A 13429-nucleotide genomic window follows, 5' to 3' on the forward strand; every position below is an offset into this window, starting at 1 on the left:
TGAGCTGTGTTATGAAATTTAATATGTTTTTCTTAAATTGCAATTTATTTGTGAGGACATCAGTTTTGAATTGACTATGAAGGTCATATAAATAATTTAATTCCCTCCACAGACATTTAGAGGGGAAATATAATTCTGGTTTTGGGAAGGATTAAAAGGAATTCGTATTAAAATTCAAATAAAATAGTATCGCGTCTAGTTCAATAGAAACAGAATTAGAGAGTTGTGGTATAAAAAATGCAATAGCGAGACTGAAAATCTGCCAGATACATTATTGACTGCCCTAAAATTTGGCGATAAGTTATTAATATATCCAAATGTTTAGATCTAAGCCCTTGTATTAGACTACTGTCAAATATATAAACTCAATAAAAACACGAAATCAACATAATTAAATTTATTTTTCACATTTTTTAACTTTTCATACTTTTTTTTAATTTAACACAATATGTCATTTTTTTTCTTTCTGAGTTAATTTTTTCGACACACTCTTAACATACACTACTCATAATAATTTTAGGCATACAATATAAAAAAACTAACATCTAGTCGTGCATACATTAGTACATACATCAATTTTCAGAAAAACATACTTATTTACTCATAGTTAAGCATTTAGCCATCACAATTTCAGAAAGAAAAACATTCATGCACACACACATCTATGTAGCATCCGAACAATTGACAATAGGTTTTGAAATTAAATGATATTTGTAGGAATTCTAGAAAGAAATCTTTGAAAACTTCTCCAAAACACCCAAAATTGAAATTGAACCAAAAAATGTATCCTTAATGTTAGCTCACATTGGGAAATATTTTTGAAATGAGAAAATGATTTATAATTAGCCACTTTCATGCTACTTCCGATTTCCCAAATAATTTTTCAAAAAAAAATTCAATGAAGTGAAGACAGGTTAAGATTTCATACAAATTTTTCACTGAAAAAGTGAGGTTCATCTCAAGTTTTTTGAATCAATATCAACATTGAGAGAATAAAATTAATCCTTGCCTTCTATCTTCCATATGATTCTCCAAATAAACTTAACTCAATTTTGCAATCGACAATACTGACTTAGGTTTTTGATAAATTAATTGCAGACTCCACTGAACATAACTCAATAAGCACTTCTAATCGACCATAAACAAAATATTTGTTAAAATGAAAGGGTGTTGTTAGATATTCTTTCTAAAATCATGGGGAAATTATTCTTATTAGAGAAATCTTTCAAGATATTTTACATTTTATATCGAGAAATTGTTCTCGGAGTTCACAATAAAACTGAGAACTTTGTGAATAAGAACACTTCTTGAATATTTTTCATTCCATTTAGTATTATTTATTTCATGTGAACACTTTATCAATCAATTTTCTTCACTTAGATGTAACAAAATAATTAAAACTGAAGAAACATAAGTGAAAATTGAAATTCTTACCTCCTTCAGTTTTGGTATCTGAACAAAATACATAATAAATACAAAAATAAATATATGATTATTACATCTGAAACAACATATCTTTTGTAACTTTATGAATAAACAAGTTTGTGCTAAAATCTCGACTGATAGCAGCTGTTTTCAAAATTAATATACATATCAGTCTACAGCTTGAAAACATTAGGTTTATATAACAGATTTAAACAATTTTGTTGGTTTAAAATATTGGATAAATAAAAACTTATGTATGTACATAGACGAAATTTTTCGTTTTTTAAGGATATAATACACTTAATAAAATTGAACGATAATGCCCTGTGTTGAAAAATATTATATTAAAGCATTATTGTTCTTTAACTTATTGCATAATAAAGGACTAAATTGAAAATAGATTTAATATTAATTAGCCGTAACAAAATCACAACAAACATTTTTATTTTTATTACAATTTCAACGCTAGAGCTGGTTTTAAATTATTCATAAAAAAAACAATAAACATTTAGAGATGAAAAGTTTCAAAGAAGATAATAATATAGCAATACAATCAGCTTTGAGCCTCTCAAAGGTTTTCTAATATTTGTACATTTATTTTAATGATTTATTTTTTTGAGGCTTATTTTTATATTTTAATTATTTTTTTGTCACTTAATGTAGATTCATTATTTTGGAATCTTTTTTCTGAATAAGTATATATTTCGAACTTATCTCAAGCAAATGGTTAAAATCATTTCAATATTGCTGAATTTTTTTTATTATTTCTTCATATTTTCATTCTGAACAAGATTGTCGTGGATTTTTGGCAGTGTTTTCATCACATTCCTTATTGCAATTCATTATAGGATAGTTCCTATTTATTGATTATGATAGATAAATTGAATTGAAACTAGTATCTTTTTTTTAATTTATATTCAATGTTTTATCCTTATAACTGTATGCGTTTGAATTAACGTTATACAAGCATTTCATACTAAGATGATCCTTTTTCTTTATTTTTTCAAAATTTTAAAAAGCATACTCGATTATGGTTATATTCACTCTGATAATTTTCTAACTATGAAAAACTATGCACACACTTATATTTTCATTTTTGAAAAGTCTTTTTCAACATAGAAAGAATACATCGAATTCTTCGATAAATTTCTGATGGAGTCATTTTGTACAATTACAATTTTCTTCAAAGTAAATTTATTATTACTTGATTACGAAATGTTATATTTAGGAAAGCTTGAAATGTTGGTGATTACCATTCAAATATTAGTGAAATGTGATTTTTTTCGAAATATGTGAAGTCATTTCAATTACACTGTCAATAGAAAACACTTTGCGTCATTATTAATATATCTGAATTCAAAGAAATTGAATTCATATCCTTACTATATGTAGTTCTTTTAGGTGAATGTTCTGGATATTTTCATTGAGCTAGGTACTGAAAAAAGTTCGGTGAAAGGTTCAATTAGTAACAGAGTTTATAAAAAAAATACATTTATTCTTTGGTTGATAAAGTGATTGAAATGAGATTATCACATATTCTTTCCTCTCCATGTGTACAACTTATATTCATCAGGATGAAAGATGATTAAGATTTTAAATTAAGAGTAATTAAGGTTGTGATTCAATCAAGCGATAAGACTACACATTCGATTTTTATCGCAATATTATCATCTTCAAAACAGCAAACTAAAAGAGTGCCATTAGCATAAAATAATCACGTTTTGTTGCCAAATTTGTTACGGTTTAAATGAGATCATAGAAGACTATTCGTCCTCAGCACTTGCGGTTATTGTTGGCGCGGGAACGGTTTGCTCCCTGAGACCGTTCCCCACGTCTCTGTCTATGGTTGCGACAGTTCACTTCACGAGCCTTATTGTTGCGCTCCAGAAAGGCCTTCTTTAGGGGCTTGTTGGCCTTCTGGTTTTGAACCTGGAAAGTCAACATTCAATTAGAGGGTTTGAATAATTTAATGTACTATGTGACAAACAACATAGAAGAAGATTATGGAAGGTAAAAGAAGAAGAAAAAGGTTTTTGTAGCAACACTCTCCTTTTTCTTAAAACATAAATGAAGAGCTTATTAAACATAAATTAAAATTATTAAGCATGATTATTCGAATTCCAAATTTTAATTATTCCTCATTTGTAACGGGTGTTTTTTTTCGAGGTATATAACTTTAAGTTGGCATTACTGTTCAAGATGGCGACCGATTTAACAACTGTCAAGTGATTTATTCCCAGTTTGGTTTGGCAATTCGTCATGAATAGACTCACGCCTGAACAACGCTTGCATATAGTGCAATTTTATTTCGAAAATAATGGTTCTGTGCGGAATACGTATCGCGCACTACGTCCATTTTATTTTGTTTAGCGATGAAACGCACTACTGGTTGAATGGCTACGTCAACAAACAAAACTGCCGCATTTGGAGTGAAGCTAATCCTCGAGTGTATGTCGAAACACCGTTACATCCAGAAAAAACTGACTGTTTGGTGCGCTTTATAGGCTGGTGGAATCATTGGTCCGTACTTCTTCAAAAACGATGACGGCCAGAACGTTACAGTCTATGGTGATCGGTATAGAGCCATGATTACTAACTTTTTCATTCCTGAATTGAACAACCATGATGTCCAGGAGCTGTGATTCCAACAAGACGGCGCAACATGTCACACAGCTCGTGCCACAATCGATTTATTAAAAGACACGTTCGGTGACCGCCTAATTTCACGTTTTGGACCTGTGAATTGGCCTCCAAGATCTTGTGATTTAACACCGCTAGACTACTTTCTGTGGGACTATGTAAAGTCATTGGTCTATGCGGATAAGCCACAAACCCTTGACCATTTGGAAGACAACATTCGCCGTGTTATTGCCGATATACGGCCACAAATGTGGGAAAAAGTCATCGAAAATTGGACGTCCAGATTGGACTACATCCGAGACAGCCGTGGCGGTCATATGCCAGAAATCATATTTAAAATGTAATGCCACAAGATTATCTTGCGGATAAATAAAATTCATGTTAATCGAATAATCCATCGTTGTTTTATTGCAATTTAACTATAGCTCTAAAAAAAAAAGCCTTTAGATTAAGAGACAAAAAGGAACGCGGACATAAGACACGAATGTAAGGTGGAAGATATTGTCAGGTGGAGAAGTAGAAGAGCCTGAAATGATCAAATGGGCAGGATGACTGGAGGAAGAATGGTAAAAATTGATAGAGATGGTGTACCACGGACACGGCGCCCCTTAGAAAGACCTCCAAAGAGATGGACCGAATTTAAATCTGCGAATCGCAACAAAAAGAACCCATTTTTGAAGCGGTAGTTATCTGATGATGAAAAGTGAATCACTTACGACAACGTCAAGCGAAAACGGTCGTGATCGAAACGCGGTGAGCCGGCAGAAATGGTGGACAAGCTAGGATTGACGGCCAGGAAGGTTTTGCTGTGTGTTTGGTGGATTTGGCAGGAAATTATCTACTACGAGCTGCTTCACTGTTAACTCGAAACTGTACTATCAACAATTATACCGTCTGAAGGAAGAATAATGCGTAGAAGCGGCCAACTTTGGTCACAAGGAAATGAATTGTGTTCCATCAAGACAACGCCAAGCCAAACAAATCGATAGTGACTCGCCAGAAGCTCCGAGAGCTTGGTTGGGAGGTCTTATGCAGTCACTTTATAGTCCGGACCTGGAACCAAGTGATTACCAAATATCCCTGTCCATGGCGAACAATAATGGTGGAAAAAATTCGCTTCAAGAGGCGCTTGTGAAAATCGACTGTCTCAATTTTTTGCCAATAGGGACGAGGGCTTTCATGACAGAGGCATAATGATATTATTACCTTCCAAAATCGAATAAAAGGGCGCATATTTGTTTGACCTAAATAAGATCATTCTATCCATGGTAAAATTAAAGCCTTGATTTTCATGCAAAAATAATGGATTTCTTTTTACTACACCTTATAAAATCTAAAAAAATAACTTCTTCATTTGACAACACATTAACATGAAATTAAACAATATATCTACTGTTTATGCTCGAAATAAGATATGAACTGAAGATAGAAACCAGAAAAAAGATAAAGAAATAGACAATTTCTCGGAACGGATGAAAGAACAAAAGAATAGACAAATAATAATAATAATATAGTAATTGTAAATCCCATTTAGAAAGACTGACAGAAGGCACTCAAGATTACACAACCATTGGTCTGATCATTATTTTTTATCCAATTTTCCTAATTCCAAAAGTGGAGTTAAGTTTTTATATAAAAAAAATAAACCAACATTCAAAATCAATTGATTATGACAGCAAGATTCTTCTCCTTCTTCTTCACAGTTCTTTTTCGATTTTAATGGTTTCAAGGTGGAAATCTTGAATAAACAAAGAAATTTCTAATACTCACTTTTCTTGAATGTACATATTTAGAATACTGGCGTTCCTGCAGCTGTACCTGCATCCTATATCTCCTGACCACTCTACGTACAATGGCGACTTCTTCGTCGACATCTTCCACTTCGAGTTCGTCCTCCTCTTGATCCGATTCAGATGGTGTTTCTCTAACGGGAGAAGATAGAATCTCCCTAATAAGTTGTCTTCTGGTAGGCGCATGATTGTAAACACTCATACTTGGATGTTCTATCAGTAGGTTCTCGAAGGGGGATATCCTCATATTTGAGGGACCCGTTGAGGTAAAACATGGAGGTGGTGTGAGAAACCATGATTCCTGAAGCAATGAAAAAAATTCAGTTTAAGAAATATAAACTGTAAATTATATGATATGAACTCAACTACGACTATCAAAAGTATATGAATGAAAAATGAAAAAATAACTAAAAACAACAAGCAAAGCTTTTATACCGGCAAATCATGCTTCAAAATCACCTAAATATCGAAATGATTGAAGAAATTTATATACCTGCATTCAGACTATTCTCTTGATGGTCATTGGTAAGCCTACACAATTTTGAATTTCACATGTTTTGCTCAATTTTGGAGAAGAGAGACAACCTTTTTTCATTCTCATTAGGTTAATCTTCATTCTCTCGGAAAGCCATTCAGAATTAACTAGTTCTTCGATTGTTATAGTCCAAATGGTGAAAAAAAAAATTATAGTTTTTTGATTTCCAACTCTGAGTTATGCGAGTCGACAGAATATCAAAAGTAGCCTCTTTGGTTGGCCTTATAACACACTTATTATGGCATTTCTGGTCGATATATGTATATGACAGTGTGACACGATGGTCACACTTGAACGATAAAAAGTGCTTGCCGATGTAGCACACAAAGTTATTTTAAAAAATCAAGCAAAGCTGGATTTCAACAGAAAAACGAATATGTACAGACGAGGAAGCAATTACTTGTTCCATACATAACTATCAAAATGAGCGATTTGAAACTCGATAAATAAATAAATGTTTTGCTGAAGAAAATAATGGTATATTAGATATTTGAACGTTGCATCCTTTTCGATATAATCCTTCAAAACAAATGTTTATTAACTAAAAATCATCTGAACTAATTTTTTTAAACATTCGATAAACTATAAAATGATTTGGAGTAAAAATAAAAATTAGGTACCATCTAACTTATCAAATATTATGAATTAAAACATATTACACATATGCACATTTCCGAAAATATCAAAAAGTTACAACATGTGCGTATTTTCTTAATTAGAATCAGATTGAAGTGAAAAAACAGAAAAAACTAATTCACCTAGAGGTTTGCGGTAGAAAAAAATTTTATTTTTATTTTGAGAAGTTCTGTCAAAGATGCAGATATTAATATTAATAAAAGTGATAATAAATCACGATTAGATAAATGTGACAACAACCTTGTTTTATATAAATTGAGTTTCAAGGTTTTTGCTTTTATGGAATATCCAAAATAGAGGGATGTTAGTTATTGGGGTTGAAAGAGAAGGAAAAAAAAAAGCAGAAATTAAGAAAAACATCGAGAATAGTACCGACTGATGGTGTCAGAAACTTTTCATTCATTCGCCGTTGTGGAAACCACGGAACTTTACAAGGTGTCCCAATTTTTTAAGTTCACTGGATTCTACTCAAAAATATCTATAAATACCTATTTTAACTAATTCTGAAATATCCGAGATTAATGAAAATGGCAAAAATTGAAAATATCCTGTAACACAGAAAATACAACAGCTAAAGAAAATCTATATATGGTGTCCTTTTTTTTAAGCGCATATCTACTTATAACGAAAAATCTAAGAATTCAGAATATATAGGAATTTCTATGTGATATTTCTTTTTTCCTTCCCCCAACATTAATGGTAGGTGATAAAAAAAAAACTTGTCATATTTTAGAAAAATTTCTATTTAAAAATTAGTGATGAATTAGTGCACCCAAATTATTCCACAGCCTCTTTATAGTACGTGAAATTTCAATTTCAATTTCAATTTATTCAATTCTATATTATCAAAATGGATTAAATTAAATGTTCAATAGAACCTAAAAATAAAGTGATGTCAAAATGCTACAGACCGACGTACTATAATGGGGCAGTCAGCTATAAAGCAGTGAAAATGTTATTTCAAACAAAAGGAAGGCAAACATTCAAATGACTATGATGATCTCACGATGAATATAAGTATAAGAACAAAAATCAATCTACAATTGATGCTTAATCCTGAGACCTCCACAAGATTGAAAAATAAGCAAGAGCTAAAAACATGCTAGCATTATATGTCAAAAAATTCTGCACACTAAGATCTGAAAGTTTCAAAATAATTTATTAAAAGCATACACCTTCAAGATTTTTTAGTTCGGACACAGTTAAGTACGAAAATTTTAAGTTTATACCCAAAAACCCCAACAATCATTGATAAATTTTCAATTAGTTTCTTTCAATTCATAAAAAATTGGCAATGTTATTTGTTCATTCTCTTATCATATTTTTGAAACCAGTTTAAAATTTACTTCTCTTACCTACTTTTTTTGCGGAAATCCCAGAAACCAATTAAAAATTCGTATGAGTGGAATAATGATTTTAAACTATAAGAGCCCGTCCACATGACAAGCGCTCAACGCGCGTTTTGACAAAGCGCGTTTACAAGTACAAGTATTTTCTTCGAAGCGTACACATGCCAACGCGCGTTTTTATGGAGCGCGCGTAGAGCGCTGTTCTAGCGCTTGACCGTAGTAAGCGCGCGTTGGCTCGCGCTTTGAGATCATAGGTTTCTAATGTAACCGTTCAGATGAGCGCGCTTGCACGAGCTGATAGATGCCAGAGACGTATTTACGTATTTTCCTTCGATCCGTTCGGTCAGAAATATTTCAAAATGGAACCGGACGCTCCTAATACTGAATAATTCATAGATGAAATTGAGAATTGTCCTGTAATATGCGACATAACATGTAGTGTATATTCAGATAAATACTCGAGGAGACGGGCTTGGGAAGAACTCGTCATCATATCCTTTGAAGAAGATGCTAATGAAGAAAAAAATGTATTATGTGAACACATAAAAATGATAATAGCTCTTTATTTAGAAATCATGAGATACACGTAGAACAAATACAAATGAAGAGAAATATTATCAAAATAACATTCACCTACCACTTAACAGCAGAAATCTTCTATACCATATGGTTCTGAATTTAACAATAAATTGAATATCTTTTTCTTAATTATTTATTTCTTTGATTTCATTAGGCAGTCTAATGAAGAACTTTAAACAACTGTATTCAAGCTGCTTTTTGTGTTGAATAAAATTTACATTTTGGAAAATTATATATTGTCCTTGTGTTATATTTATTTTTGATATTTTGAAATGGAAAGAAAAAACATTTATTTTTTGCATAAATAGTAGACAAACAATTTTTCTACATATGATGTTATTTTGCGTCGTTTAAAAATAAACCGGTGTAAACTTAGCAGACCGTTTCCAGCAGACGTTTGACGGAAACGCCCGAAGGCGGTGACCAGTGGCGTGCGGCAAAAAAACGATTTTTTTATGGAAATACTCACTAGATCGGATATAAATTTAGGAAGTGGGTTCCGTATAGTATTCAGAGTATCCGTTGGAGGAAATATTGATTTTCTAGAGTCATCGGGATATTTTAGCAACGTTTTTATTCAAATTATCATCTGTCTAATTTGAAAAATTCGTATCTCCGGAAGTACGCGTCGGAGAATAACCATATTTGGCAAGTAGAGTACTTTTAGCGATGTGAATAAACTGTAAAAAATCATTGACTTCCCTTGGGATCCAGGGGTTTTTTCCACCACCTTTTAGGTACTAATTCAGTAGTTGAACACTACGATACAAAGAAAGTCGACGAAGTTGCCAACGGATGCTGGAATTTCTCTGTCTTGAAATATATGCTACTATGTAACAAGAAAAAGTTACTCTAGTTCTGTTTTCATAAAATGAATGTTTTGTTACTGAAATACATGTTTTCAATTGTTTTTAAAATACGGCTCAGTAAAAAGCAAGTTCTTCAGTTTTAATTGATGAATAATAGAAACTATTCGATCTATAATTACCTGTCAAAACTTAAAAAAGTTGATACTGAATCAAGATTCAAACCAAAATGTAGAATTCAAACTGAATACGGGCCGTTGCGGCAACGCGCGTTCAGCGCTTGACAAGCGCGTACCATGTGAACGGTATCCAATTATCCAGCGCTCATTCAACGCGCGTTGAGCGCTTGTCATGTGAACGTGCTCTTAGCTTTAAAAATTATTCTATTAATTTTGACTCGCACAAAAAAATTATCTATTTTGTTTTGCATTTTCCTGCTCTTGCTTTTGACATAATTCAGAAAATTCGTCCAGTATTTAAATGATGATTCAAACTGGTAAAGATAAGTCATGGAGAACCATTACTATGAACATGCTGAATAAGAATAACATAGGTTCTCTCACCTCTACATCTATATCATTACTATGTAGAGATGAAGACGAACTGGTCCTAGTCAGCGCACGAACTGAAGGCACCCTTCTCACTCTTACTTCGTGGTCATTCAATACTTCGATGTCGTCCAGGGAATCTTCATCCGAATCAGCACTAATCAATACCCAGTCTTCATCCATATTTTCCTCCAGGTCTCCCCTGAGTAGGACATCTAAGTTTGATGGATGTGTGTTTTCTTCTCCTGAGACCCCTTCTGCCATTGTTCTCTGACTTTCTTCACTGCTTCCTAAGAGGTAATTAGCCCAACTTTGCAACATCTTGTCTGTAGTCTGCAAAAAAAAATACAAAATTGGTATATTCAATAATATGTTCACATAATAGTTGGACGAATCTATTGCTGAAAGATATTATAGAGAACAGCCTATCTTCCCAAAAAAAAAAAAGTTTCAAGAATGCTTGCAACCATTTCTTCTTAGCGTGCCACATGAAGTCCCCTTAACATGGTGAAACCATCGCTGTCCAACCATACCATCTGGTATTTTTCCACAGAAAGTTCATAACCAGACATTGGAACATGAATTCTTATTTGCAACATTCTCATCTTAGTATAAATTCAGCAGAAATAAACAAATTTTGAAGAATCTCGTGGAGAGAACTGAAAAAGCTATCAAGGTGAAAGTTGCAGATTCAAAAACACAGATTCGTCCTCTATTTCATTTTAAACTTCACTAGGCATTCCGTGGTGTAAGGAATATGATAATAACTTCAATTCGGTTGATTGAACACAGACACAGATGAATGAATGGGCTTCAAATTGGTTATTGAAAATTATATTGTGCTTTATTTCAATCAGAGACAATTACCCTGGAAGTAGGTGAATACTTTGAGGAGATTAATTTTCTCTTCTATTGTTCATATCCGTCAAACATTTCTCTACTTGAATGTATTGTCATAATGAACGAATTGATAATATTTTTTTATAGAAATTTGGTACAAATTCTACAAAAAGATTCAAAATTTCTTAATATCAAATATCCCAAATTTTTACTATGATGTTTTCATAGTCATATAATGGGTGTTTTTTTTCGAGGTATATAACTTTAAGTTGGCATTACTGTTCAAGATGGCGACCGATTTAACAGCTGTCAAGTACTTTATTCTCAGTTTGGTTTGGAAATTCATCTAGAATAGACTCACGCCTGAAAAACGCTTGCAAATAGTGGAATTCTATTTCGAAAATAATGGTTCTGTGCGGAATACGTATCGCGCACTACGTCCATTAGCGATGAAGCGCACTTCTGGTTGAATGGCTACGTCAACAAACAAAACTGCCGCATTTGGAGTGAACTTAATCCTCAAGTGTATGTCGAAACACCGTTACATCCAGAAAAACTGACTGTTTAGTGCGTTTTATGTGCTGGTGGAATCATTGGTCCGTACTTCTTCAAAAACGATGATGGCCAGAACGTTACAGTCAATGGTGATCGGTATAGAGCCATGATTACTAACTTTTTCATTCCTGAATTGAACAACCATGATGTCCAGGAGCTGTGGTTCCAACAAGACGGCGCAACATGTCACACAGCTCGTCCAACAATCGATTTATTGAAAGACACGTTTGGTAACCGCCTAATTTCACGTTTTGGACCTGTGAATTGGCCTCCAAGATCTTGTGATTTAACACCGCTAGACTACTTTCTGTGGGGCTTTTGTTTTATTGCAATTTAAAGTTCTATAGCTCTAAAAAAACACCCTTCATAATTTAACCTATATCTTTGTTGACTTGTATAAATGACTGTTGTCTTTGAGTCAGAGTAAGATTGTAAACGAAGAGCGTAGAGTGAAGATCGGAGTATGTTTCTGATCATAAGATCATACTCTTGGAGTAAGTTTGCAACCGTAGAGAGGTGTATTTCATAAATTGAAACAGACGTATGCATATTAAATTGATTAATAAAAATGTTCAAGGTCAAGTACGCATACTACGCATGGTTATACGCAGCGGATCTTTATGCAGGATCTCTTTCGCGAACACGCATTGATATAATTCGAAAGAAAAATCGATAAATAAACACCAGCAACACGATAGCACGTCACATTAGCGTGATCTTCGTTCGGGCATGTCATGTTCTGCGTGCGTGCAATTATCAGGAGGACACGTGTGAGTAATCGGCGGTTTGTAGTTTTCAAACTATGTACTAGCCTGACTTATCTGCATTGCAATTTTTAATTTCGGCTATATACGTTTGGAATGAGGAAATTTTCTGATGAAACACCGTTCATAAAACAGATCATTTCCTCCGTTATAAAATGGGTGGGATTCGATACGATAGATAACACTATTTTTTCCAATAAAATCTGATTAACTAAATACGTGACGTAAAAATTGAGAGATCGAAACATATGTGGCCATTTCAATAAAATACTTGGAGTTGACATAAATAGTTTTATCTTTCTGCTTCATTAGTTTTCTTTTTTGATTTGAATGAATATTATATTCGGCAATAGAAAGCCTCAAGAGCTAGCAGAGATTGTGGTGATAATGAGAATCGTTCTATATACAGGGTCTCCAAAATTCATAGGTTTTGCGGAGTTTCTCGGTAATGCATTCCACTATTAGGTGTACAACTTTGCTTCCGGTGTAGCGGTAAGTGGTAGTCGAAAATAATAGATTGTTAATGTTATAAAGGGTGTTTTTTTTAGAGCTATAGAACTTTAAATTCCAATAAAACAACGATGGATTATTCGATTGACATTATTGACTATTTATCCGCAAGATAATCTTGTGACATTACATTTTAAATATGATTTCTGGCATATGACCGTCACGGCTGGCTCGGATGTAGTCCAATCTGGACGTCCAATTTTCGATAACTTTTTTCAACATTTGTGGCCGTAAATCTTCCAAATGGTCAAGGATTTGTGGCTTATCCGCATAGACCAATGACTAAACATAGCCTCACAGAAAGTATTCTAGCGGTGTTAAATCACAAGATCTTGGAGGCCAATTCACAGGTCCAAAACGTGAAATTAGGCGGTTACCAAACGTGTCTTTCAATAAATCGATTGTGGCACGAGCTGTGTGACATGTTGCGCCGTCTTGTTGGAATCACAGCT

The 13429-nt window shown here is 33.2% G+C and overlaps 1 protein-coding gene across 2 annotated transcripts in view; it reads right to left on the minus strand.

Annotated features, from left to right (window-relative positions):
* Positions 1-382: 382 nt before the first annotated feature.
* Positions 383-13429, minus strand: part of LOC123673530 (tumor protein p53-inducible nuclear protein 1) — a 30658-nt gene continuing 17611 nt past the window's right edge. For both annotated transcript variants that reach the window (XM_045608066.1, XM_045608065.1), the window contains 3 exons: positions 10324-10641; positions 5836-6156; positions 383-3354 (listed from right to left, as the gene is read on the minus strand). In XM_045608066.1, the coding sequence (XP_045464022.1) occupies positions 3199-3354; positions 5836-6156; positions 10324-10629 (783 nt within the window). In that variant the 5' untranslated portion in view covers positions 10630-10641 and the 3' untranslated portion in view covers positions 383-3198. The remainder of the gene's footprint in view (positions 3355-5835; positions 6157-10323; positions 10642-13429) is intronic.

This window comes from Harmonia axyridis, chromosome 2 (genome assembly GCF_914767665.1).
Source record: "Harmonia axyridis chromosome 2, icHarAxyr1.1, whole genome shotgun sequence".
NCBI classification, from domain to species: domain Eukaryota; kingdom Metazoa; phylum Arthropoda; class Insecta; order Coleoptera; family Coccinellidae; genus Harmonia; species Harmonia axyridis.